Source organism: Apus apus, chromosome 22, assembly GCF_020740795.1.
Source record: "Apus apus isolate bApuApu2 chromosome 22, bApuApu2.pri.cur, whole genome shotgun sequence".
Lineage (NCBI taxonomy): Eukaryota > Metazoa > Chordata > Aves > Apodiformes > Apodidae > Apus > Apus apus.
The window spans coordinates 1908037-1930698 of NC_067303.1; the positions used below are offsets into that span (position 1 = coordinate 1908037).

At 46.8% G+C, this 22662-nt stretch overlaps 1 protein-coding gene across 3 annotated transcripts; it reads left to right on the forward strand.

Annotated features, from left to right (window-relative positions):
• On the forward strand, positions 1–19136 carry NFRKB (nuclear factor related to kappaB binding protein). 3 transcript variants are annotated; one of them, XM_051638422.1, is made up of 26 exons: positions 1–181; positions 1418–1585; positions 1982–2183; positions 2260–2387; positions 3902–4076; positions 4268–4369; positions 4928–5001; positions 5401–5485; positions 5972–6149; positions 6323–6431; positions 6859–6985; positions 7867–7932; positions 8456–8535; positions 8616–8659; positions 9027–9087; positions 9887–10061; positions 10500–10606; positions 11066–11189; positions 11882–11961; positions 12657–12877; positions 12975–13251; positions 13882–14100; positions 14664–15449; positions 16174–16280; positions 17050–17185; positions 17946–19136. In XM_051638422.1, the coding sequence occupies exons 2-26, from the start codon at positions 1457–1459 to the stop codon at positions 18069–18071; spliced, it is 3918 nt and encodes a 1305-aa protein (XP_051494382.1). In that variant the 5' UTR covers positions 1–181; positions 1418–1456; the 3' UTR covers positions 18072–19136. The 3 variants fall into 3 exon arrangements, with proteins under 3 accessions (XP_051494382.1, XP_051494384.1, XP_051494383.1); XM_051638424.1 differs by having other exon boundaries at positions 9030–9087; XM_051638423.1 differs by having other exon boundaries at positions 1444–1585.
• Positions 19137–22662: the final 3526 nt, after the last annotated feature.

Here is a 22662-nt window from a genome sequence, read left to right on the forward strand (position 1 = left end):
GGGCCGCGTGTGGGGCCTGCCCGGCCCCCTCCCCGGGCCCCCCGGCCCCCTCGGGCTCCCCGGGCCCCCCCGGCCCCCTCCCCGGGCCCTCCCCGGGCTCCCCGGGCTCCCCAGGCCCGCGGGGCTCCCGGCGCCTCCACCTCAGGGCCGCGGGCGGCGGGGCCCGGAGCCAGCGCAGCGGGTAGGACATCTTGGGTTTAGTTTCTTTCTTTCTTTCTTACGGCTCCGTGCTTGCCCGGCTCTGTTTGAAGGGCTTGTTTCTCTCTCTTTTGCTTTGCCCCGCGCGGTGCAGGCGTTTTCCGCGCCGCTTCCCGTGACGCTGGCAGGGGAGCGGGGCCGCGGGCCCGGGCGCGGCCGAGAGCTCGGCAGGGGGTCGGTCCCCTGAGGGAAACCCACCTGGTTTCCCACGCGGTACAAGCCCCGCCAGGCTCGAGGTGTCTGGTTTGGGTTGTACTGGCAGCAGCGGGCAGTGGCACGGCTGCAGGAAAGCTGGGGAGGGGCTTTGCACCAGAGAGGCCGGTGACAGGACAAGGGGTGATGGTTTTAAACTGAGAGAGGGGAGATTTAGGTTGGACATCAGGAAGAAATTCTTCCCCTTGAGGGTAGGAAGGCACTGGCCCAGGTTGCCCAGGGAAGCTGTGGCTGCCCCATCCCTGGCAGTGTTGAAGGGCAGGTTGGATGGGGCTTGGAGCAGCCTGGGCTGGTGGGAGGTGTCCCTGCCCATGCAGGGGGTTGGAACTGGATGATCTTTAAAGTCCCTGTGATTCTGTGATTACCACCAGCTCGTGCACTACAGGAACACACTGCTAGAGTAAAACAGGCTTGGCTTCACAAACATCTGCCTTCTCACTTCCTGGGCTCAAGCTCTGCTCTATAATACTGCCCATGTCCTGTTAAGCAGGAAACATGTCACCCATTGCTACAATTGCACTGAAGGACTCTACTTAATTCTTCTTCCACTTCTTTCTTTGGCCACAGGCAGCCCACAAAATACTCTTTATGCTGTTCTTCTGGCACCTGGAGGCCCATAAATCAATAAATGATGCCAAAAATTGACCATAACCTACCAACAAGAAAACACTATGGTCAGAGATGCAGCACCAGTTTCTTGGTTAGTCTAAAAGAGGTTTTGGTCAAGAACCAACTAGCTTTCCACCTCCAGGATGCATTCACCTTCTACAGAACCCTGCAATCCCAGTTGGTATTCAGGCAGTGTTACAACAGCCAACTTTCAGAAAAAGAACAATGAAACTTAAACTGTAATTCACATGAGCCCAAAGATGCTGACAAATTGCTGCCAAGCCGGGTTTTATACACCTGTCACAGTTTTGTGATTCTGTGATGTAAACAACCCCTTCAAACGTGGCTTTTCAGCCATTCCTCAGCTGGGAGTGTCCCTGGGTTTGGGATTTTTCAGGTGAAGGTTTTGCTGCTGTTGTCCAGGAGCGGGTGAAGGATGGACTCCCTGGATCAGATGCTGACTGACCCCCTGGAGCTGGGGCCCTGCGGGGATGGCACGCGGATCATGGAGGACTGCATGCTGGGGACCACCCGTGTCAGCCTGCCCGAGGACCTGCTGGAGGACGTGAGTCCTGCTGGGATTGACCTTCCCAGAGCCCTGACAGAACGTCTGTGTGACTCCCTTTGTGGGGCCCGCACAGCAAACTGAAAAGAGGGGACATGTTTCTGACTGTCCTAGAAAAAGCATCCAGAAGGGCTTTGGTTAACGTCAGGAGAACTTATTTTAAAACTATGGTCATGTTCTTTTTCTAGATAACAATTTATCTTATTTAAAAAATGGCTTTAAGGCAGTTTTGTTTGTTTCAAGTTTGGAAATTACAAGCATCAGTCATTTCCTCATTACCTCTTTCCACTCTTGTTTTCTGCACATGGTGTGAGTCTCGTTCACCCACAGAAAGCCTTTGGGGCTGGAAAATAGCCAAGGACACAGACGCATTTTCTTCACTGGTCTTCTTTGCAGCCTGAGATCTTCTTTGAAGTCGTCAGCTTGTCCACGTGGCAGGAGGTGCTGACAGAAGCTCAGCAAGACCACCTGAAAAAATTCCTGCCTCACTTCCCTGACAACAACCGGGAGCACCAGAACAAGCTCATCTCCGCCTTGTTCAGCGGCGAGAACTTCAGATTTGGGAACCCCCTGCACATCGCCCAGAAGCTCTTCCGGGGTCAGTGCCTTTTCAGGATAAAGTTCTCAAGGAGCAGTGGCTGGAAACAAAGTGTTTTTTTACCTCTTTCTCCCAGATGGGCACTTCAACCCCGAGGTGGTGAAGTACCGGCAGCTGTGCTTCAAGTCGCAGTACAAGCGCTACCTGAGCTCCCAGCAGCAGTACTTCTACCGCCTGCTCAAGCAGATCCTCGCCTCCCGCAACGTGAGTGGCCCTGCTGCCTCCTCTGGAACTGCAGCAAAGGGGCTGGGTTGTTCTTGCATTCAGATTTCTCAGAGGTCTTCCCTCGGATGGATGCTGGGTTTCTGTTTTTCCCGGGGACCCTATAACGCACTGGAATTGCAGAATCGGTAAGGTTGGAAAAGACCGGTCCAACCGTCCACCCTGCAACCCCCAACCACTAAACCATCTCCTGAAACCCCCCATCCACCCTGCAACCCCCCATCCACCCTGCAACCCTTGACCACTAAACCATCTCCTGAAACCCCCCATCCACCCTGCAACCCCCAACCACTAAACCATCTCCTGAAACCCCCCATCCACCCTGCAACCCCCAACCACTAAACCATCTCCTGAAACCCCCCATCAACCCTGCAACCCCCCATCCACCCTGCAACCCCTGACCACTAAACCATCTCCTGAAACCCCCCCATCCACCCTGCAACCCCTGACCACTAAACCATTTCCTGAAACCCCCCCATCCACCCTGCAACCCCTAACCACTAAACCATCTCCTGAAGCATCCGGTCCACCCATTCTTTGAACAACTCCAGGGACAGTGCCTCTAGCACCTCCCTGGGCAGCCTGTTACAATGTCTCAGCATTCTTTCTGTGAAGAAATTGTTTCTAATATCCAGCCTGAACCTCCCCTGTTGCAACTTTACTGCATTTCCTCATGTGCTATCGCTGGTCTCTAGGGGGAAGAGGCCAACACCCACCTCACCACAACCTCCTTTCAGGTAGAGAGCAATGAGGTCTCCCCTCAGCCTCCTCTTCTCCAGGCTGAACAGCCCCAGCTCTCTTGGCCTCTCCTCATTAAGACCTGTAGAAACATTGTTATTTTGGCAAATTTCAGGTTTTGAAGCTCTTACAGACCTCACTTGTGTATAGTGTCTTTTTTCTCTGCTACATTGTCCCCCAATTCCTGCATTTGCTCCCTTAAACCTTATTGTCCTGTTAACAAGTCACTCTGCCTTCATTTTCTACCATTTCTGTCTCTGTAAGTTTGCTAAATAAGTAGGTGTATGAAGTCTTCATAAACCGCCCCACAGTGATATGGGAAAAAGAACACAGAAGTGTGTAGGAAGTTATTTGTTCTGTAGCCATGAGGGATAAAAGGTTTTCTTGGCAAGAGACGGTGTTCCATGTCCGTGTTAAGAATTTGGCATGGAAACTGCCCCTGTGGGTCTCACACCAATGGCTAGGTTCCTCTCAACAACAGCCCATTGCAGATAGCAGGGAGGTGTTGTGTGTGCAGATGAGGGTGCAGAAATTTCCCTTTGCTCTTTCCCCCCCCCCTTTAGATGATGGTCTGAAATGCTGAGTTTAAACTCTCGTACTCGGCAGGTACCGATACTTTCTGATCACCACGTACAGAGCTGAGGTGCTTGCTGCACCCACCCCAAACGCTGAGCTTGCCAACGGTGTGTGAGTTGAGCTGAGCTGTGGCAGCTTTCAGTGCTGTAGCTAGTTAATGTCACATGTATCTCATCTTCCAGCACTTGCTGGAGTTGGCTCGGAAAGGAGGCCCTGACATGACCCTGCGGAGGAGGCACTTCCCACCCACCTATGACACGGAGGAGCGGGACAGACGGACGCATCGGCGCTACTTGAAGATCCTGAGGGAAGTGAAAGAGGAGTGTGGAGATACCACCGTGTCTTCTGATGAGGAAGGTAATGCCCTGAGGCGAGCTACAGGTCTGAGGTGTGAACAGAGAAAGAGAAATTTTGGTCTGGGGACAGTAGCTTTGATAGAAGAATGGAGCCTGCTCTGCAGTTTAATTGACTAATGAACACGGGTGGACAGAATGATGTATTTGCTGCTAGGTCTTGCATAAGTTAATGTGGTTACTTTTTTATTTTAGATCTAAGCTCCTGGTTTCCAAGTTCTCCTGCACGTTGTCCAAGTCCACCAGTTCCCCTGCGAGTGATCCCCACATTGTCCACCTTGGACATGAAAACAGCAGGTGAGAACCAAACTGGGAGTCAGCATGGATTTAGGGGTGAGAATTCCTTTGAGACCCTGCAAGAAATCAATTTGAAAATCTGTTGCTTTATGAGAATGCTTCATTTTTGCAGGCTCCAAAAGAGTTGGCTCTTCTCCCAGTTTATTTAATATTTTTCTGACTGGAAGGTTAGGATTTGAACAAAAGGGTCAACAGTTTGTGGAACACTAGTGATTCCTCTGATGTATTTTGACTTTTAACAGTTGAAGCATTAGCTTTGTTGGCAATATTTTGGTGTGTGTGCTGAGGGACTCTCTTCTGAGATCAAGTCTGCAAATCCTCTGTGCAGCACAGCTGGTTCTTGCTGCTTTTCACTTCCGTACTTGCATCAACAATGAAATCTGATGATCCAAGGATGAAAGTCTTGAAAATAAATTGGTTGGTTAAAAGAATGAAATTCAGATAGGGAAAATCTAGACATTTGGAGATTGTTGAAAGTGGGAATGGACAGCCAAGAGGACTGTGAAGTAACAGTGGAAACCTTTGGACAAAGAAGAACTGAAAGTGTTTCTGTTGCAGACAAGATAGAACTTGGGGAAAGTGATTTGAAGATGATGTTGAGGAAGCACCACGAGAAACGGAAACGTCAACCAGTAAGATGGCAAGAGGCCTGGGAGGGTGGGACTGCATTTGACCTATTAGTCTTTTATCTGATAGTTGTGAAGCTCAGGGTGACAAAATGAATGCTGTTTTTTTGTGTGCAGCCACCCTTCAACCCTTTATTTTAACCTCTGTTTAATTGTCAGTGTACACATGGAAGTGCTGTTTATGCTTGTCTGTTGATTTTGTAATTTTAGTGATGTATTTTGGAGAGGCAAACTTTTGGATTCCAGGGTAGGAAGACTTCCCAACTTTTATTGCAGTAAATAACTTTGGAAGCTGATCTGGTTGTTTTTGGGGCATTTCAGTGATTTGTTATCATCTGTACCCTGTTGCTATCTTCACACTTTGTCTTTAGCCCATTTTAATTTCCATCCTGTTGTCTTGTGCAGGACCACCCTGATCTAGTGACAACAGACTTGACTCTTGAGGACATCATGACTCGAGTAAACGCTGGCAGGAAAGGTTCCTTGGCAGGTCAGTGGGTTGGGCACAGTGTTCGTGCACTGAGTGAATGTCCTGTGTGTGTGAAAAGCTGAGGCTGAAGGGGGTCTGGACAGAGTGTTTTGCACTTCACCTCACTGGGGTTGTGAGTTGTTCTGTTTCAGTTGCTCAGACAACTCCAGTTTCCACTGAAGGTGCTTCCAGCTATTGGTGAAAGTTAATTTGTGTCCCTGCTCTGAGCAGTTACCTTTGCATTTCTAATTTCATGTACATTGGTTTAAAAAATAGAGGTTTTCTATTAAAACAGAATGCATTGAGAGGAAAAAATAAAGATTCATGGAGATAACTGGGAGGATGGAGTGAATGATGTGTGAATGAGTACACAGTATTCCTGAATTTATGCTAAATATATTATTTTTGCATTTCTGAATATATGTTTAAATATATAGTTTATTACTTCCATTGCAATATGGTAGGAAGCTTTTTAATTATTATTCTTACCTTTTATCATGTCTACAGCCTTATTTGACCTTGCAACTCTCAAGAAAAAGGTGAAGGAAAAGGAAGATAAGAAGAAAAAAAGGCTGAAGATTAAATCCGAGGTGGAAGACTTGGCTGACTCTCTTATCAATGCAGATGGAATTGCACCAATGTCTCAGGATCCTTCCCCCATCCCTCTGTCATCTGTCAAAGAGGAGTAAGTGCTTCAGAGGGCCCTGTGTGCCTTGCATGGATGGAGAGAGCAACAGATGTTGCAGCTCAGATTTTGGTGGGACTTCTGCAGGCTTTGGTTTTGTGCAGTTTGGGGATTGTGAAATGTGTGATGTTCATCTTTGAACTTACTGTGCTTGTGATCTCTTTCATTTGAAGACCTCTGGATGAGATGAAGCCATGCCTTGGAATAAATGAAATATCTTCCAGCTTCTTTTTCCTTCTTTTGGAGATACTGTTTCTGGATGGGCCTGCTACTCTCTCTGTGGTAAGGAATCACCAGCTTTCCTAGGAATCTGCAGAAGGGAAAATGAAGGGATGAAGGGTTTTATAGCTGTGCAGTAGTGATTTTTCTCCAGAGTTGTCCTGCTGTAAGTGATAGAAATATGTAAATTACCTGTGAAGGAAGTAAAACCTTTTGAGGGTCAGTAGAATCTGTAAGTCTATCCATATCCATTCTTTAGATCATGGTTAGATATATTCTACATACTTAGGGTAGAGATGGTGGGGAAGTTTTTCCCCCTTTTTGGTGTCTATTGCCTGAAATACCATATTACAGTTACTTGAAAAGTCAGATAATTCTTTCTATATACATAAAAATCTCTTTGTCCCCTGGGTGTGTTTGGCTGCTTTGGTTTCTGTTAAGTCAGTCACAGTGTGAGACCTTTAATGGAATGTCTCTTTTTCCTCTTCAGCTGGAAGATAAAGTTCTAGATTGGCAATCTTCTCCTGCCAGTGCACTAAATAACTGGTTCTCCTTTGCCCCAAACTGGTCTGAACTGGTTTTACCTGCCTTGCAGTACCTGACAGGTGACAGCAGAGGTAAGAATGGCTGTTAAAAATACTAACTATGCTTGTACCTCAGTTCTAATCAGTGCTGGTGTATATTATAGATGAAATCAACTTGTAATTCATCACTACAATAAATCCTTGAGTTGCTGGAAGCATTGCTATGGTAGGCTGCATGGCTTGGTTGTGGTACCTTGTTTTGCATGTGGGTGGTAGATAAGACCCAGCTTGATACCCAAATATGTGAAAATGTGGGTGAAATTGCCTCTTGACAGACAAGTTCTCCTGTTCAGATCATGTGCTTCAGGCAGGATGTTTAAAGCAAGAAGAAATTAGTCTCTTCCTGGTGCAAAGGCGTTGTGGTTGTCTCCAGAGGTGATGAAAAATAAACTAGATGATCCCCTGAGCAGTTTGCTGGAGGCATGAGGCTGGCCCAGCTTTGACCTGGGGCTTGGACCAGCTAAAGCTCAGATGTTCCCTTCATCTGAAATTATCTGTGGTTCTCATTGGCTTAGTGGGAAGTTTTAAAGGGAGTGACAGTGTAGATGGCCATGGTCTTTGCAGCATGGATACTGAGTGTTCTCTGGGATGCTGATGAATACTGTTAATCCCAACTGTGCTTCCCGTGAGCCCAGAACAGTCACCATGCAGTAACAGTTCCTGGCAACTTGCAGCATGAGCAGGATCCCATCTGGCAGCCTGTGGATAAAAGACTCTTTATCCTGTTCTGTTCTTTCATGTGCTGGCACTGTTACTCTCAGGTGCTTTACCTTCCCTTTGGGCAAGTGTAAATTTAGAGACACACTAACATAATTGCCTGAACCCTGGCATTGTGAGCCCAGCTCACAGCAGGATCACAGCAGGAGGGTTTGGGGGTTGTGTGATGTCTCTGACATGCATGTTTTTCACTGTAGATGCTCCTTCCAGCTTCTCACCTTTTGTTGAGTTCAAGGAAAGAACTCAGCAGTGGAAACTGCTTGGTGAGTCTCTTGTGCTCTTTTGTGATTTCTGTGAGGGTTGGTTGTTTTCTCTAGGCCTTTTCAGCTTACTGCAGTCCAGAGAGAAAGACAAGCAGAGCTGTTAATACATTAGGTTAGGCCTTTCTTTTTCACTGAGTGAAGATGTTTTACATTCCAGGTTTTGATAAGATGTCAATAGCAGCAGCAGACAGAGAACGAGTGAACAGAGGCACTGGGCTTTAGGTCTAACCATGTTTATGTCACCCTTCAAATCTATCTGAACACCTTCATATTTTCTCTTCTGTAGAGCATACCTTCTGATTATGCAGAGTGATTATTAATTATTACAATGATAAGTGAACAACCATTTTCCTAAGTCTGGATGTGTTCAAGTATTGAAATTGTAGCATGTGTGAAGTATGGAAAATGCCTTGTGACTGGTGATGCAGAGAGGTGGGAAGGGAATAGATGACTGGGAAAGACAAGCAGCTGGCTTCATGACAAATAAAGGACTTCTCTTATTTTTCCTGATTTCTTGGACTAGTTTCTTGCCATGACCATGAGAAAGAATTGGCAGCACTGTTTCAACTCTGGTTGGAGACCAAAGACCAGACCTTCTTCAAAGTGAGTCAGAAAAAATAACCTAGCAGTGCAAAACTTGACGCAGTTATATCCAACATTGACACTTCTTTGGTTTTTGATAGGAAAGTGAAGACAGCTCAGATGCCACAACACCATTTCCCAGAGTGTAAGTATGTAATACTGCTCAAAAGCTTCTGCAGTGTGTGCGAAAGCTGGGGAGTTTCGTCCTTGCATCTCTGGATCTGGATGGCTGGTTGCTTAAAATAAGAAGGTTTTACATCATGGGAACTTGATAGTCTGGTTTTATACAAAGTCCTTTGAATTTCCCCAAGTTCTGTCCTACAGGTTATTTACAGTCCTTGGTTACTTTCAGAGAGTGCATAGAGAGTATTTGAAGATCTCTGCATGCCTTGTTTATATTATCAGAAATGTTTTCCAAATTTGCAGAAGGGTTAAGGTGTCTCATCCTTTGGGAAGTCCTTTGGGATGGTTGTGGGCTTGTTGCTCAGAGCTGATGGTGACCTTTGTTTCAGAAGGACTGACTATGTGGTCCGACCTAGCACAGGAGAGGAGAAACGTGTGTTTCAGGAGCAGGTAAGAGGAGAATCATATAAATTTTAAATGTACGTATTGAAACAGTTGGCCACTAAAACAAGAGAATTTCAGATAAGAGAGTTTTATACTGGTACACCAACTTTGTTAGTTTAAAGAATTAATATGTTTCTTCTGCCTCGAAGTAGGTATCTTGCCCTTACATAGCACTTGCTAACAATATAGCCTAGCTACTTACTGCAGAAACACCTGTATTTCCAGTGACTATTGGGCAAAATTAATTGAATTTGGTTGTGCCAACCCTTCTGTCTCCTTTGTCATCTCCCAGTGTATGACTGGGAGCATGTATGAGTACAATAAGCAGAAGACAAGTGGCAATAAGTGCACCTGCACACTTAATTATCTTGTCTGCAGTAATTGCAGGTGTGTATTACGGGGTTAACACGTGATGGCACCTCTTCTCTCTGGGTACATGTGCTGTGTGGGTGGCAGAATAGCCAGGTTACGTTTTGGAAATCTCTCTTTTGCCGGATTGGAGGAGGAAGAAAGGACTTCTTGTTGCTGGGGAAGGGGTGTTTGGAGGGCAGGAGGTGTGTCTCTGGCAGCTGTCTGACAGTGAAGCTTACGTACTGCACCTTCACTCTGTGCTTAGGTGGTGCTTCAGACTCTGCTTGAAGCAGTTTGTGCTTCTCTTGCTCCAAAATAAGTTTATATAGCAGTATTTGAGCCTTTAATTTAAAAAAGGATTCTCTGGAGAACAACAACTTATACTATAATGTAGCACAGGCTTTAAGACTTTGTGTTTCCTGCTCCATTCAGTCCTCTTTGTTTCCTGCCACAGGAACGTTACCGTTACAGCCAGCCCCACAAAGCCTTCACCTTCCGCATGCACGGCTTTGAGTCGGTTGTTGGGCCTGTCAAGGGGGTGTTTGACAAGGAAACCTCCTTAAACAAGGCCCGAGAGCATTCTCTGCTTCGCTCAGACAGACCTGCCTATGTCACCATCTTGTCCCTTGGTAAGTGGCTCCCCTCACCCCCCCCCCAGGGAATTGCATTGCTAAGGGAAAAGGTGGGCAGGCTGGGATGGCATCAAAGCTGATGAAATGGTGGGAGCAGGAACAACTAGAAAAGAAGGCATCTGTGTGTTGATGATGATCTGACAGAAAATGGGCAACAAAGGTGGTGGTTTTGGTACACTGGGGCTGGCAAAGTCATCCCAGGGACCAGGGCTGTTCCCAAGTTCCTCACTCCTAGCACAAAGCCAGAACAATTGAGTTACTTTAAAATGATCCTTTATAATCTGCTAATATCTCAGGGATCATGGGGACTAGATTTTAATGAGCAAGTAGGCACTGTGCAGGGTAAGAGAGCAATATGGGAACAGATCTGCTGCAGTACTTGAATACAGCTGCCTGGTTACTGCTGGAAGTGAAAGCTCTGGGTTTGTATTTCAGTTCGTGATGCTGCTGCTCGCCTTCCTAACGGAGAAGGAACTCGTGCTGAGATCTGTGAGCTGCTTAAAGATTCCCAGTTCCTAGCTCCCGATGTCACAAGTGCTCAAGTAAGTGGGGTACCATGTGTAACCTCAAACAGATTCCTCCAGAAATAACACTGCTTAGACCTGGGCAGTGTTTAGTGGCTGAGGCCCAGTTATTTCTTAAGCTGCTTTGACTAGCAAATGAGAGCTGTGTTCTACTCTGGCGAGGTGTTGCAAGCCTGCACCAAACTCTGGATGATAGAAACACAGCTAGGAAAGCCATAGGATTAACACTGTTACATATCTAATCACATTTTAGATTCAAAACCAGTCAATTTTTAGAGCTCTTGGCTTTGTTGGAAGCTCCATTTAATCCAAGGTGACAAACAGCTTCTGCTGCAACATCTGCCTCAGTTATTACTCAAATGAACATGTCTAGCAGCTTACTCAGGTTTTATGCCACATAGGACTACTTTGCTATTGGTGACCTTTGCCTAGCCCAGCCAGGGACATCTTGTAATTCCATGCATTCTGAACTTTCAGGTGAATACTGTTGTTAGTGGTGCTTTGGATCGATTACATTACGAGAAAGATCCCTGTGTGAAATACGATATTGGGCGCAAGTTGTGGATCTACCTGCACCGAGACAGGAGTGAGGAAGAGTTTGGTAAGCATGGCTTGGTGATACCTTAAGAACTGAAATGTTTAGAAAACTTTTGAGCTTCTTAATGGATTAAGACTAGAAGAGAGGAGATTTAGGTGAGACATGAGGAGGAAATTCTTGGCTGTGAGGGTGGTGAGACCCTGGCCCAGGTTGCCCAGGGAAGCTGTGGCTGCCCCATCCCTGGCAGTGTTGAAGGGCAGGTTGGATGGGGCTTGGAGCAACCTGGTCTGGTGGGAGGTGTCCCTGCCCATGCAGGGGGTTGGGACTCGATGATCTTCAAGGTCTCTTCCAATCCAAACCATTCTGTTATTTTATGCTTAAGTCCAGCTGGATAATGAACATAAATTTCTGTCAGTCTAGCTAATAGTTTGCTAGTCCTCTAATCAGCTAGCTAATGTTAGCACACCTGCACTTAAGTCCAGTTTTGCAGAGCAGTGTGTCAGTTGAAAGTAGTTGTTTGAAAAATAGCATCCTGGGTACAAGAAGTACAGGTCTGTGTGTGCATTCACAACTTCTTATGTGTCTTTGTTTCAGCCTTTTTGGCTGATTTTACTTGGTGTTTTTCTTGGCATTATTACATGTCTATGTGTGTTCGATTTCTTATCTGAAGATAAGCTTGCAGTTGTGAATTGGCCTCTTTCCTAACTGGTGTTTGCTTGTGGTCAGGAGCTCTAACAGTTCATTTGTGTTTGCAGAACGGATCCACCAGGCTCAAGCTGCTGCAGCAAAGGCCAAGAAAGCTCTTCAGCAGAAGCCAAAACCCCAAGCTAAAATGGTAAATTCCTTTCCACAGGTTTTCACGGATGCTTTTGGGATTGGGAGGGAGAGAAGGACTTAATCCGTAAATTCTGCATCCACAGTGGCTGATGAAAGTATTTGAGTTATCAATTCATTATGTTTATGGATATCAGTGTTGGTCTAGCACCAGTGCATGACATGAAGAGGGAACTTTTACACCTCTCAGCTTCCAGTGTTGTCATTGTTGATCTCCAGCAGAAAGGTCAAAGGAATTTATTTGTGCTTCCTATCTTAAGGGTGGTCTTTCAGATCTAGTTTTGACGTTAAGCTGTAGCAGAGGATGTGGAACTTGTCTGCTGCTCTCCCCCTTAGTCTGCTGAAGCTGTCAGGGTTTGGATGTCTCTTTTGTTGTTGTTGTTTTTATTGATATTGAATATCTCTAAAGTGGTTGTTGTTGGCAAATTAACCAGGGTGGAAATCTGCCTCTTATGAACGTTTTACACTGCTGAGATGCCCTTTTCCCTGGGAACAGGAGCAGCCAAATGCACCAACTCATTTGTGGCTGCAGTTGAGGAAGGCAGGCAGTCAGACACCTGTGATTTCAGGGTTTATCACTAGGGCATCATTCCTGACCATGCAGAGCTCAGCTGGAAGTGCTCAGCCCGGTCTCTGGAGTGCAGCAGTCAGAGCCATTTCTGTAAAGACCTTCATGCTTGATGTGGTTTCTTTCAGAAGTCCAGCAGCAAGGAGAGTTCCCTGAAAGCGCTCCCCAGCAGCACCTCAGAGCCCAGCCAGCTGAGCCTGAGTGACTCCAGCATGCCACCAACCCCTGTGACTCCTGTGACACCAACTGCACCAGCATTACCAGCAACCCCCATTTCACCCCCACCAGTGTCTGTGGTTAGCAAGAGTGTCTCTAGTGCTGGGTCGGAGCCAGCAAAACCCAGCCAGAGGTACTTCTGCCTTGTACATCACTTGTGAGTGTTGCTGGTTCTTTCCCAGTCACTGCCTGCATCTCTGCTGACCTACTGGCCTTTATCTTTTCCATAGTGTTCTTCTGGTGTCATCCCCCACCATGCCTCAGCTCGGGACATTGCTCTCCACAGCCCAGAGTCCACAGGCACAGGCAGGGCCACCGCCACCCCCCAGCAGGGTGATCAGTCACACCACCTCCTCAGGTCTGCCCCAGGTCCGGGTGGTCACTGCCCAGTCCAGCCTCCCAGCTGTGTCCCAGCAAGCCCCAGTGGTGACCCAGCAGCAGCAGCCTGCATCAGTGCCTCAGATTCGTGTTCCAGCTACAGCCACACAAACCAAAGTGCTCCCTCAGGTGAGCTGGGCTGCATGGAGATGGTGGAGTAGCTCTGACTTCTAACCTGGCTTCTTCTCATGTTTTGGTGCAGGGCATAGGGATTACTTGCTCACTTGGAACATCCAGTAACTGCAGGGCAGGAGCATGGAAACAGTTGTGCATAAATTAGACTGTGCATAAATCAAACAGTGCTCTTTTTCTTAGAATCATAGAATGGTTTGGGTTGGAAGGGACCTTCAAGATCATCTAGATCCAACCCCTGCATGGGCAGGGACACCTCCCACCAGCCCAGGCTGCTCCAAGCCCCATCCAACCTGCCCTTCAACACTGCCAGGGATGGGGCATCCACAGCTTCCCTGGGCAATCTGGGCCAGGGTCTCACCACCCTCACACTCCAGAATTGCCTCCTCGTGTCCAACCTAAATCTCCTTTCTTCAAGTTCTAATCCATTCCCCCTCGTCCTCTCACTACAAGCCCTAGTGAATAGGCAGCTTTCCTCTCTGTTACCTGTTTATGTGGCACCGTTAAGTGGTGTATGGCAGTAAAAAAGTCCACAGAACTAGACAAGACCTAAGACAAAAAGAGTAATTATTACTCTGTTAGTGGTGGTTTGGTCCACTCATAGGCTGCCTCTGTTTCTGTCTGCAGGCTGTGATGACTCTGCCAGTAAAAGCTCAGACCAGCCCAGTGCAGGTGCAGAGACCAGGCAGCTCCGTGGGGGGACAGACAGGCCTGCCTGTGACAGGGCTCTCTGCAGCACCCAGTCCTGCTGTCAAGCCAGTGACCAGCTCTCCAGGCAGTTCTGCTACAAGCACCTCCTCTACCACTGTCATCCAGAACGTGGCTGGCCAGAATATCATCAAGCAGGTGAGAGGGAGAGATCAGGAACTGAGCTCCACCACGCAGTTGTTTCCGGTTTTTTGTCACAGACATGATATGCTGATGTAAGAACACAGTGTAAGCTGTAGTGATTCTGTAAGAGTCACAGGCCAAACAGATTTAAGCAGTTGCTGGTGTGGTGCATTTGAGCCCAAATTTTACATACAGGTAAAAGATATATTAGTGCAGGTTCTTTAATTGACCATCTTCAGATGTTGGATCTCCTTTTTATTCATCTTGTTTGAAAAAAAAACAACTCCTCAGTATTTCATGTTTTGGGTAGAAGATGTGTTAGTGCAGGTTCTTTAATTGACCATCTTAGATCCTGATCTCCTTTTTATTCATCTTGTTTGAAAAACAACTCCTCAGTATTCCATGTTTTGGGAATGCCATCTGATGCTGAACCAAAACAGTTTTCCATCCTGTGCTGAGCTCCAGCATCACGCCCCTGCATTTCCAATGGGAGCAAACATCCCATGGGGAAGTTGTGCTTGGACAGTGCCTTGGGCTGTGTCCTGGTTTGCTCCAAGGGTTCCTGTGCTCTCTTCCAGGTGGCTATCACAGGCCAACTGGGCATGAAGACCCAGCCTGGAAGCAGCATCCCCCTCGCAGCCACCAATTTTCGGATCCAGGGGAAGGACGTGTTGCGCCTGCCCCCGTCCTCCATCACCACGGATGCCAAGGGCCAGACTGTGCTGCGGATCACCCCGGACATGATGGCCACCCTGGCCAAATCTCAAGTCACTACTGTCAAACTGACTCAGGACCTCTTCACAGCAGCTGCGGGAAGCAGTGCTGGTGGGAAAGGCATCTCTGCAACTCTGCACGTGACGTCCAATCCCGTCCAGACTGCTGATTCTCCAGCCAAGACTAGCACGGCCACTTCAGCTTCTTCCAGCCCAGCTGGAAGCACAGTGGTTAAAGTGACTCCTGACTTGAAGGCTGCAGAGCCAACAAGCTCTGCTTTCCGACTGATGCCTGCTCTGGGCATGACCGTGGCGGATCAGAAGAGCAAAGCCATCACCACGGTGGCATCCAGCGAGGCCAAGCCAGCTGCTACCATAAGAATCGTGCAAGGGCTAGGGGTGATGCCTCCCAAAGCTGGGCAGACGATCACGGTAGCTACTCACCCTAAACAAGTGTCCTCTTCCTCAGCAGTGAGCGTGGCTGGCACAGCCCACACCTCAGCGGTCTCCTTACCAACCGTGAGTGCCACAGTGTCCAAAGCGGTGGCCGTGGCCTCGGGAGCTGCTGGGACTCCCATAACTATAGGCACAGGAGCCACCACTGTGCGGCAGGTACCCGTCAGCACCACAGTAGTGTCAACATCCCAGGCAGTAAGTAATGCTAACCTTTTTCTGGAGGTGGGTGAGGAAGGGGAATGCTGAAATACACTGATGATGTGTCTCTGAAAACTTCGCGTCCGCAGGGGCTCGAATTAACTGCTGTAGAATGTGGGTCTGCAGCTGATTTCTTGGTGTTGGAATTTTGTAGCCAAATGCTGAATTGCCAGAAAACAGTCAGATATGTCTTCCCTTGCCTCCTGTTGTGAGTGAATGAAATAAACTTTGCTTATCTGAAGTCCTACCTTGTGCAGCTCAGCGCCTTGCCCCACACCTCTGAAATAACCCTTGGAAAGGTGTCAGAACTAGAAGCACTTGTTACATACTAATTTTTTAATGGAATTTCCCATTTAATGCAGTTTTAATGCCCAAAGCTAAAGGCACCATTATCTGTACTGTGAAGTAGTGTGAATAGGCTAATTGACATTCCCATAGCCTTGCAAGGATAAAAATCCCAGACAGATGCAATGATCCTTCCCAGAGCAATCCTGTGGTGCAAAGAGGATGCAGGTTTTCAGGGCTGAGGCAGCTGTGAAGTGAATGAGATGGAGGTGAATTTTAATGAGCCTGAGATGGAGCACAGGTTTCATCAGCAAAGCTGCTGTTGGTTTCCACTCCCAGGACTCCTAAAAACCAGGCTGAGTGGTAATTGCCTGTTGTCAAGCCGTTGCTCTGCTGAGTTCCCCAGGGCTCCTCATGTGTTCTTCAACTTCTCTAGGGTAAACTGCCAGCACGAATAACAGTGCCTCTGTCAGTGATCAGCCAGCCAGTGAAAGGCAAGAGTGTGGTGACTGCCCCCATCATCAAGGGCAACCTCGGGGCCAAGTGAGTACTTTGCATCTGGTAGTTTCGCTTTAGAAAGAGGCTGAGGAAGATCTCTGTTCAATAAATAGACTCCTGAGGACCTAGCAGGCAGAGGGTGGAATGGATTTGCAGTCTGTTAATAGCTCCATTAGCTGCAAGAAACTGAGTTAATTCAGTGGCAGTGAGAATATAATCTGTGTTGATGTGCCCTGAAGTGGAGCTTCTAGCAAATAACTGAAGAAAAAAATGTTCCTTGCCTTGAAACCAGCTATTAGATTAGTTCTGTGTGTTTGAGCAAGAGTTAACCTGGTGACATACCTAAAAATACCTGTAATCTGAGGCCATCTCTCCACTAAAGAAACTAGGGGAGTGGTAACTGCCTCAGTGCAAATTCCTCTGGCACTCAGATATTGAAGTCTTTTTGTTTATTCTTCCCTGAATTCTCCTGCTGTCTCCCTTAGTTAATATTTCAGGGCAGATCACTGTGTGCTTGGAATTTTTCTGCATTCCTTGAGAAGTGTTCAGGTCTGATCAGACTAATCCAGTGATGGGCACAGTCCAGATTTCCAGAGCTTAATTTGTGTGATAAATTATCTATCACATGATAAACCTTGACATAAACTTGTCACTTGTGTATTTGTGGGGAAAAAACCCAACCTGCTACTTAAAATAATTAGTGAATCAGATAAGGAATTTTGATATCTCCTAGCAACTGAAGAACAATTTATGAGTCTGAAAGACCTAGCCTGCTGTTCTGGTTACTAACCTTCCAACCATTCTCTTTCCTCAGCATCAGTGGATTAGGTAGGAATATCATCCTGACTACCATGCCAGCAGGGACAAAACTGATTGCTGGGAACAAGCCAGTGAGTTTCCTGACTGCACAGCAACTCCAGCAGCTGCAGCAGCAAGGCCAAGCCACGCAGGTAATGGGACACACAATGATAATATGATTTGCTTTTTGATGACCTAACATCTCCTGAGGACTTTACACCTGATCCATGGGGTTCCATAAAAAGTGCAGGTACACAGCTTGGCTGTAGTGTCTACAGTTACATGCAGTGCATCATCTCCTTTACCTTCCCTCCATCCAAATACGGTTTAAAAATGTTTTTGAAGCACTGATTGTAGAATGTAAAGCCAAAAATCCTTCCAGGAAATGTTCCCAGCTGCTTGAAGGATTGTTTCTGTACCCTTGGCTCTTTTTGTAGAGCTTTGTACTTTGGCTGCTGTGAGTCACCATTTCTTGAAGGAATTGCATAGTTTCTTTCCTCATCGTCTTTCTGTCTGGAAACTTATTGTTCTGGAGTTCCAAAGAATTAATCTGTACTGAGAGCTGCTAGTAACAGCAGGTCTGTACAGGAGAAGTATCCAATGGATCCAAGTCCTTTTTCTGAAAATTTGTAAAAGCAGCTGACATGAAGGTTTTTATTCAAACTAGTTTTTGCTTCTTCCTGTCTAATCTTGAGATCTCTTGCCACCATCCTACATGAACAGTGGATGGAGTGATCTTGTGACAGATGCTGTCCTTGGTGTGTTCTGGTGTTTGGTCTTGTTCATATAACTGAGTTTTGGTTGTCAGGAGAAGCAGGTAATTCCCCAATGCTTCAGAGTGTGGTGCAAGTTCATTGTGTCACTAGGCCTTGCTTGACATGAGCTGAGGTTTTTTCTTTCCCTTTCAAACAGGTGCGGATTCAAACGGTCCCAGCCTCCCACCTCCAGCAGGGAACAGTGTCTGGCTCTACTAAAGCAGTTTCCACTGTGGTGGTGACAACAGCTCCATCTCCAAAGCAGACCCAAGATCAGCTATGAACACTGGTTTGAAAATGGATTGCTTTCCAAGAACTTCCCTGAGTCATCCTCCATCCAACCACCCAAGACAACCTAAGCACAGTCATGGCTAGGGGCTGGACTGGATTCTGTCACTTTTTTTTGGTCTGGAGTCAGCATTGTGATGTCTAGGTAGAAAATCCACAGCAAAAGATGCTGTACCTACAAACTAAAATGTTTCAGTCCAGATATGTAAAGCCAAGGTCTGTAGCATTGATTGTTTAAGAAATGTCTTCCTTTTCTTTGTCCTTTTCCCATCCCAAGGGCTTTTTGCCAATATAATTCCTGGGCGTTTTGGGTTCTAGATGAAGCAGTTGAGCTTGGGTCTTCCTTAACCAGGGAAATTTGCTTGGAAGGGGTAATTCAGACTCTTCCAAGTCATGAAGAAGATGCCTCCTTTTGCAGGAGTTTAGCTGCCACCATGTTTATACAGGGGACTTGGGATGGTGATTTGGACACCAGAGTTGGTAACAGCATGGAATTAGATCCCTCACACATTCAGCCTACTGTTTATAGACTTTTAAAATACCTCTCCCCTATCTCTGAGCTCACCTTTCTTTCAGACAGATAACACTTCATAGTTCTGTCAAGGGCAGGATGAGACTCAAGACGGTTTTTGCTGTAAAAAAGCAAGTAACCACAGGGAAAGGTGAGAAGTGGAGGAGATGCAGAAAGTCATTGTGTGAACAGGTCTGTCAGGAAATGGGAATATAGTGGAAAATAAAGTGTTGACCAGAAGGATCCTCCTTTAGTTTTCCTCAACAAAGAAACCTTTTTATCAGTCAAAAAAGACTGTAGCTTGTTTTAAAAGTGTGGATCTACCCAGCCTGGACTCAGCAGAAATCTTTTAACCCCTGATCTTGGCCTTTAGTTTTGTTTTTACCTTTCCAATTTTATCTGTGTACATTTGTTTGAATTTTGCACATACTGGAGATGAATCCGTGGCTGTTCTGACGTGACCTTGAAGCTTCCTGGGAATGAGATCAGAAGACATGTTGGACCAGGAGAAGAATAAAAGGGCAGAATGCCTTATAAATCTCTCTGCCATCTTTTGGTGTTGTACAGCTTGTTTTGTGTACAGTGGTTGTTGAGCTTGCCAAGGGCTAATAGACAGTCCATCTTCTTTGGAAGATGGCTCTTTTTTAACCTGTTTTTTCTTGTGGTTTGCTCCAAGTTACACATTATTGAGTAAAATCTGTTTAAAGAACCAAGTCTTAATAGCTCAGAGTTGTCCAGTGCTGTGTGACTGGAGCTGTGTGTGTTGAGCTGAGGGAAGCAGGCAGATTTTTGGGCTTCAGGCCTCGTGTGTCAGTCTTTCTGTGCAACAGCCAACCTGCTTCAGGCCTGGGTTGGAAGAGACTGGGTGTTTTAACAAGGGGTTAGCTGCAGGTATGACATGAGCAGGGCACTTCCGTGCACCATTTTAAAGCAAGCCTTGAATTGAGGTTTGTATGCCTTGGGAATGGCATTTAGAGTGATAAAGGTTTGTCTGTTGTTGTACCTGTGTGGTACACACTTAACTATGAGCTAAGGACACAGCAGGAAGGCTGGCTGGGGAGGGAGATGAGGACATTCTTAGGTCTTTTTAGTTGTAAAGTTAAAATACAGAGTGAAAGAGACAGCAAACAGCTTCCTGGTGTGTGAAAGAGCCCCTGCACTCAAAGCACAGTCAAGGTAATCCTGCTACATTAGTTCTGTTCATGATTAATAAAGTTCTTCGGTGTCAAAACCTACAACCTAGTGCTGAAAGATGGTTCCAGGGTGAAGCCCCTTATGTTTCTGTGAATTGTGCAGGGAACTAGGTGGATTTCTCACTGGACACAGGAGGTTTTGGCAGGATTCAATTGAACAAAACAGGAAACCTGCATCTAATCCCATGAGTTTAGTGTGTCTCAGATGGTTCCTGGCACTGAGGATCTTGCTGTGCAGGTCACCCCATCTCCTTTCTCCCATACCTGTCTCTGCTAAAGGGCTGAGCAGCCTTTGCATTCCTGGGCACTTCACTGAGGCCTCTTCTTATTTGCCTTTGGAGTCTGGGATCTTTGGGAAAGAGCATCAGTCACTGTGAGGGCTTCTTGCTCCAAAGGATGACATACTGGATTAAATAGCACGTTTACTACTATCCAGAACAAAGTGCAGCCTCTTCCATGGTTCAGCTGCCACCCATCTGACCAGTCACTTCCACTCTGGTTTAATAATAACCCTTAAACTACTGAAGCCAAGAGCCCTTGTTTTTAATAAGTAACCCTTCACTTGGACACAGTAGTCTGAAGGGCAGAGAGGGGCTCGAGTTACTTTTTGGTGTGTGCTGGGGCTGGATGAGGGTGTGTTGGAGCCAGCTTGTGTTCCAAGTGCCAATTGCTCCTGTGTCCTTTCTGTAACAACTGGAACTGCTCTGGATGAGAACTGCAGGGAGCACTCAGGCAGAGGAGGGAGGCCTAGAGAAACTCTTACACTGACATTACCCATTTCCCATCTGCTTATCCTGCCTGAAACCAAAGGGCCTTTCAGTCTGATGCATGTTTGCCATTAGCTTTTTTAATTAAAAATGGAAGTACAGTCTGTTTTCCTCACAGTGAGATGCTCACTGGAGTTGATCCAAGAGCCTTGATTATTTCTTCAGAACTGGGATAGACATTTCTTTCCACCAAAAATTATCCTGCAATCATTGCTTGCAAGGCCTGAGCTACACAAACTGCCACAGGCCATTTAAAGCCTTTTTAACCTTTATTGTAGCAACTGCTCTGTTTTATTTAAATCGTGAGGGAAATCCCTCCTTAGATGCCTCAGTAGGATGCCCTCATAACCCCATGGACTCACCTTGTGGTTATTCCAAGTGTTCCTTTTCAAAAACAAACATGGAATTGGACATCAACCTGCCTGTTTTTAACAGCTGAGCTTCCCTTCCCAAATGTCTTGAAGTCACTGGCACAGTGTTTAGGTAAACACAAAACTCTTTATTACTTGTTTTTTGTGTGGCAAACCACAGAAACTAGGACAAAGGTGCAGAAGGTTTAGCTCTTGTGCCTGCCTGATGTGCAGTTGGTACCTGGAGCCTGACCTCAGGATCCTCCTGGATGAGGACTCATAGTGCTTGAAATTTTAACCTCAAATGTAAGATTTTTGCCCCACAGCCTTAAACACAGGGACTTGTTGCAGAGTTGTGGGAAAGGAGAGCATGCTGCTGTCTTCTAGAAATGTGGTTTGATACTGTAGCTGCTGGGAAGCAACCAGATTATCTCAATTTGAGATTGACTTGAGTCATAAGTTGGATCAAAGGAGATCCTCAGTGCTACTCCAGATCACCCAACAGTAGCCTAGTACATGATTCGTTCATTTGGTAAAGGCTTCAGGGTAGCATCATTACAGCTAATGAAGATTCTTTGTCCAATGCTGGAGCCCCCAGCATAAAAAAGGACATGGAGCTCCTGGAGGGAGTCCAGAGGAGGCCACAAAGATGATCAGAGGCTGGAGCAGCTCTGCTCTGGAGACAGGCTGGGAGAGTTGGGGTGTTCAGCCTGGAGAAGAGAAGGCTCCAGGGAGACCTTAGAGCAGCTTCCAGTGCCTGAAGGGGCTCCAGGAAAGCTGGGGAGGGGCTTGGGACAAGGGCAGGGAGGGAGAGGACAAGGGGGAATGGATGAAAACTGGAGGAGGGGAGATTGAGGTTGGACATGAGGAGGGAATTCTGGAGTGTGAGGGTGGGGAGAGCCTGGCCCAGGTTGCCCAGGGAAGCTGTGGCTGCCCCATCCCTGGCAGTGTTGAAGGGCAGGTTGGATGGGGCTTGGAGCAACCTGGGCTGGTGGGAGGTGTCCCTGCCCATGCAGGGGGTTGGATCTGGATGATGTTGAAGGTCCCTTCCAACCCAAACCAGTCTGGGATTCTGTGAGTCTATGAACACAAACTTCAAGCTGGAGAAATCTGAACTGCTCAGCCCAGGCTGCCTTTGATACCTTAAGTCATCTGACCTACCTCGGGTTCTTCTTGTAGGATGAATCACTCTCTGGTTATGACCATTTCTTTCAGTGGACTATAAAAAGAATTCTGGATGAGTGGCTCAGGTGTGGGCTCTTAATGATTTAATTTAGGGATGACACATCTTATGTAAAGTGACCCATATGAGCATGGGTTAATCTTGTAGGTGGCATCCTGTGTTGAGGCCTGAAAACTGCTCCATCAGAGGTAGATATTTTCAGAATCTGTTTCCTTCTGTCTAGAAGTAATGACCAAAGCACTTTACCATCTGGATCTTGCAACATTACATTTTTCTCACTGTCCTACAAGTTTGCAAGACCTGGAGCAAAACAATTGACCTGCCAGAACCAAGATCCTTGCAGCAGAAACCTGCTGGTCTTCCAGAGCTCTGGGATCAGATGGTTTTACAACAACACTTAGAGAAAGAGCAGAAGGTGCCAAGTAAATCCAGGAGGGAGCATCAATAAGTGATTCTGCTGACCCAGGACAAGGCCATCATGGCCTGGAGAATAGAAGAGTGAACATGCTGATGGTCATGCTGTTTTACCTGTGGTGCTGGGACTTCTTGAAGCATTAAGAAGAACCTGAAAGTGAGGACCTA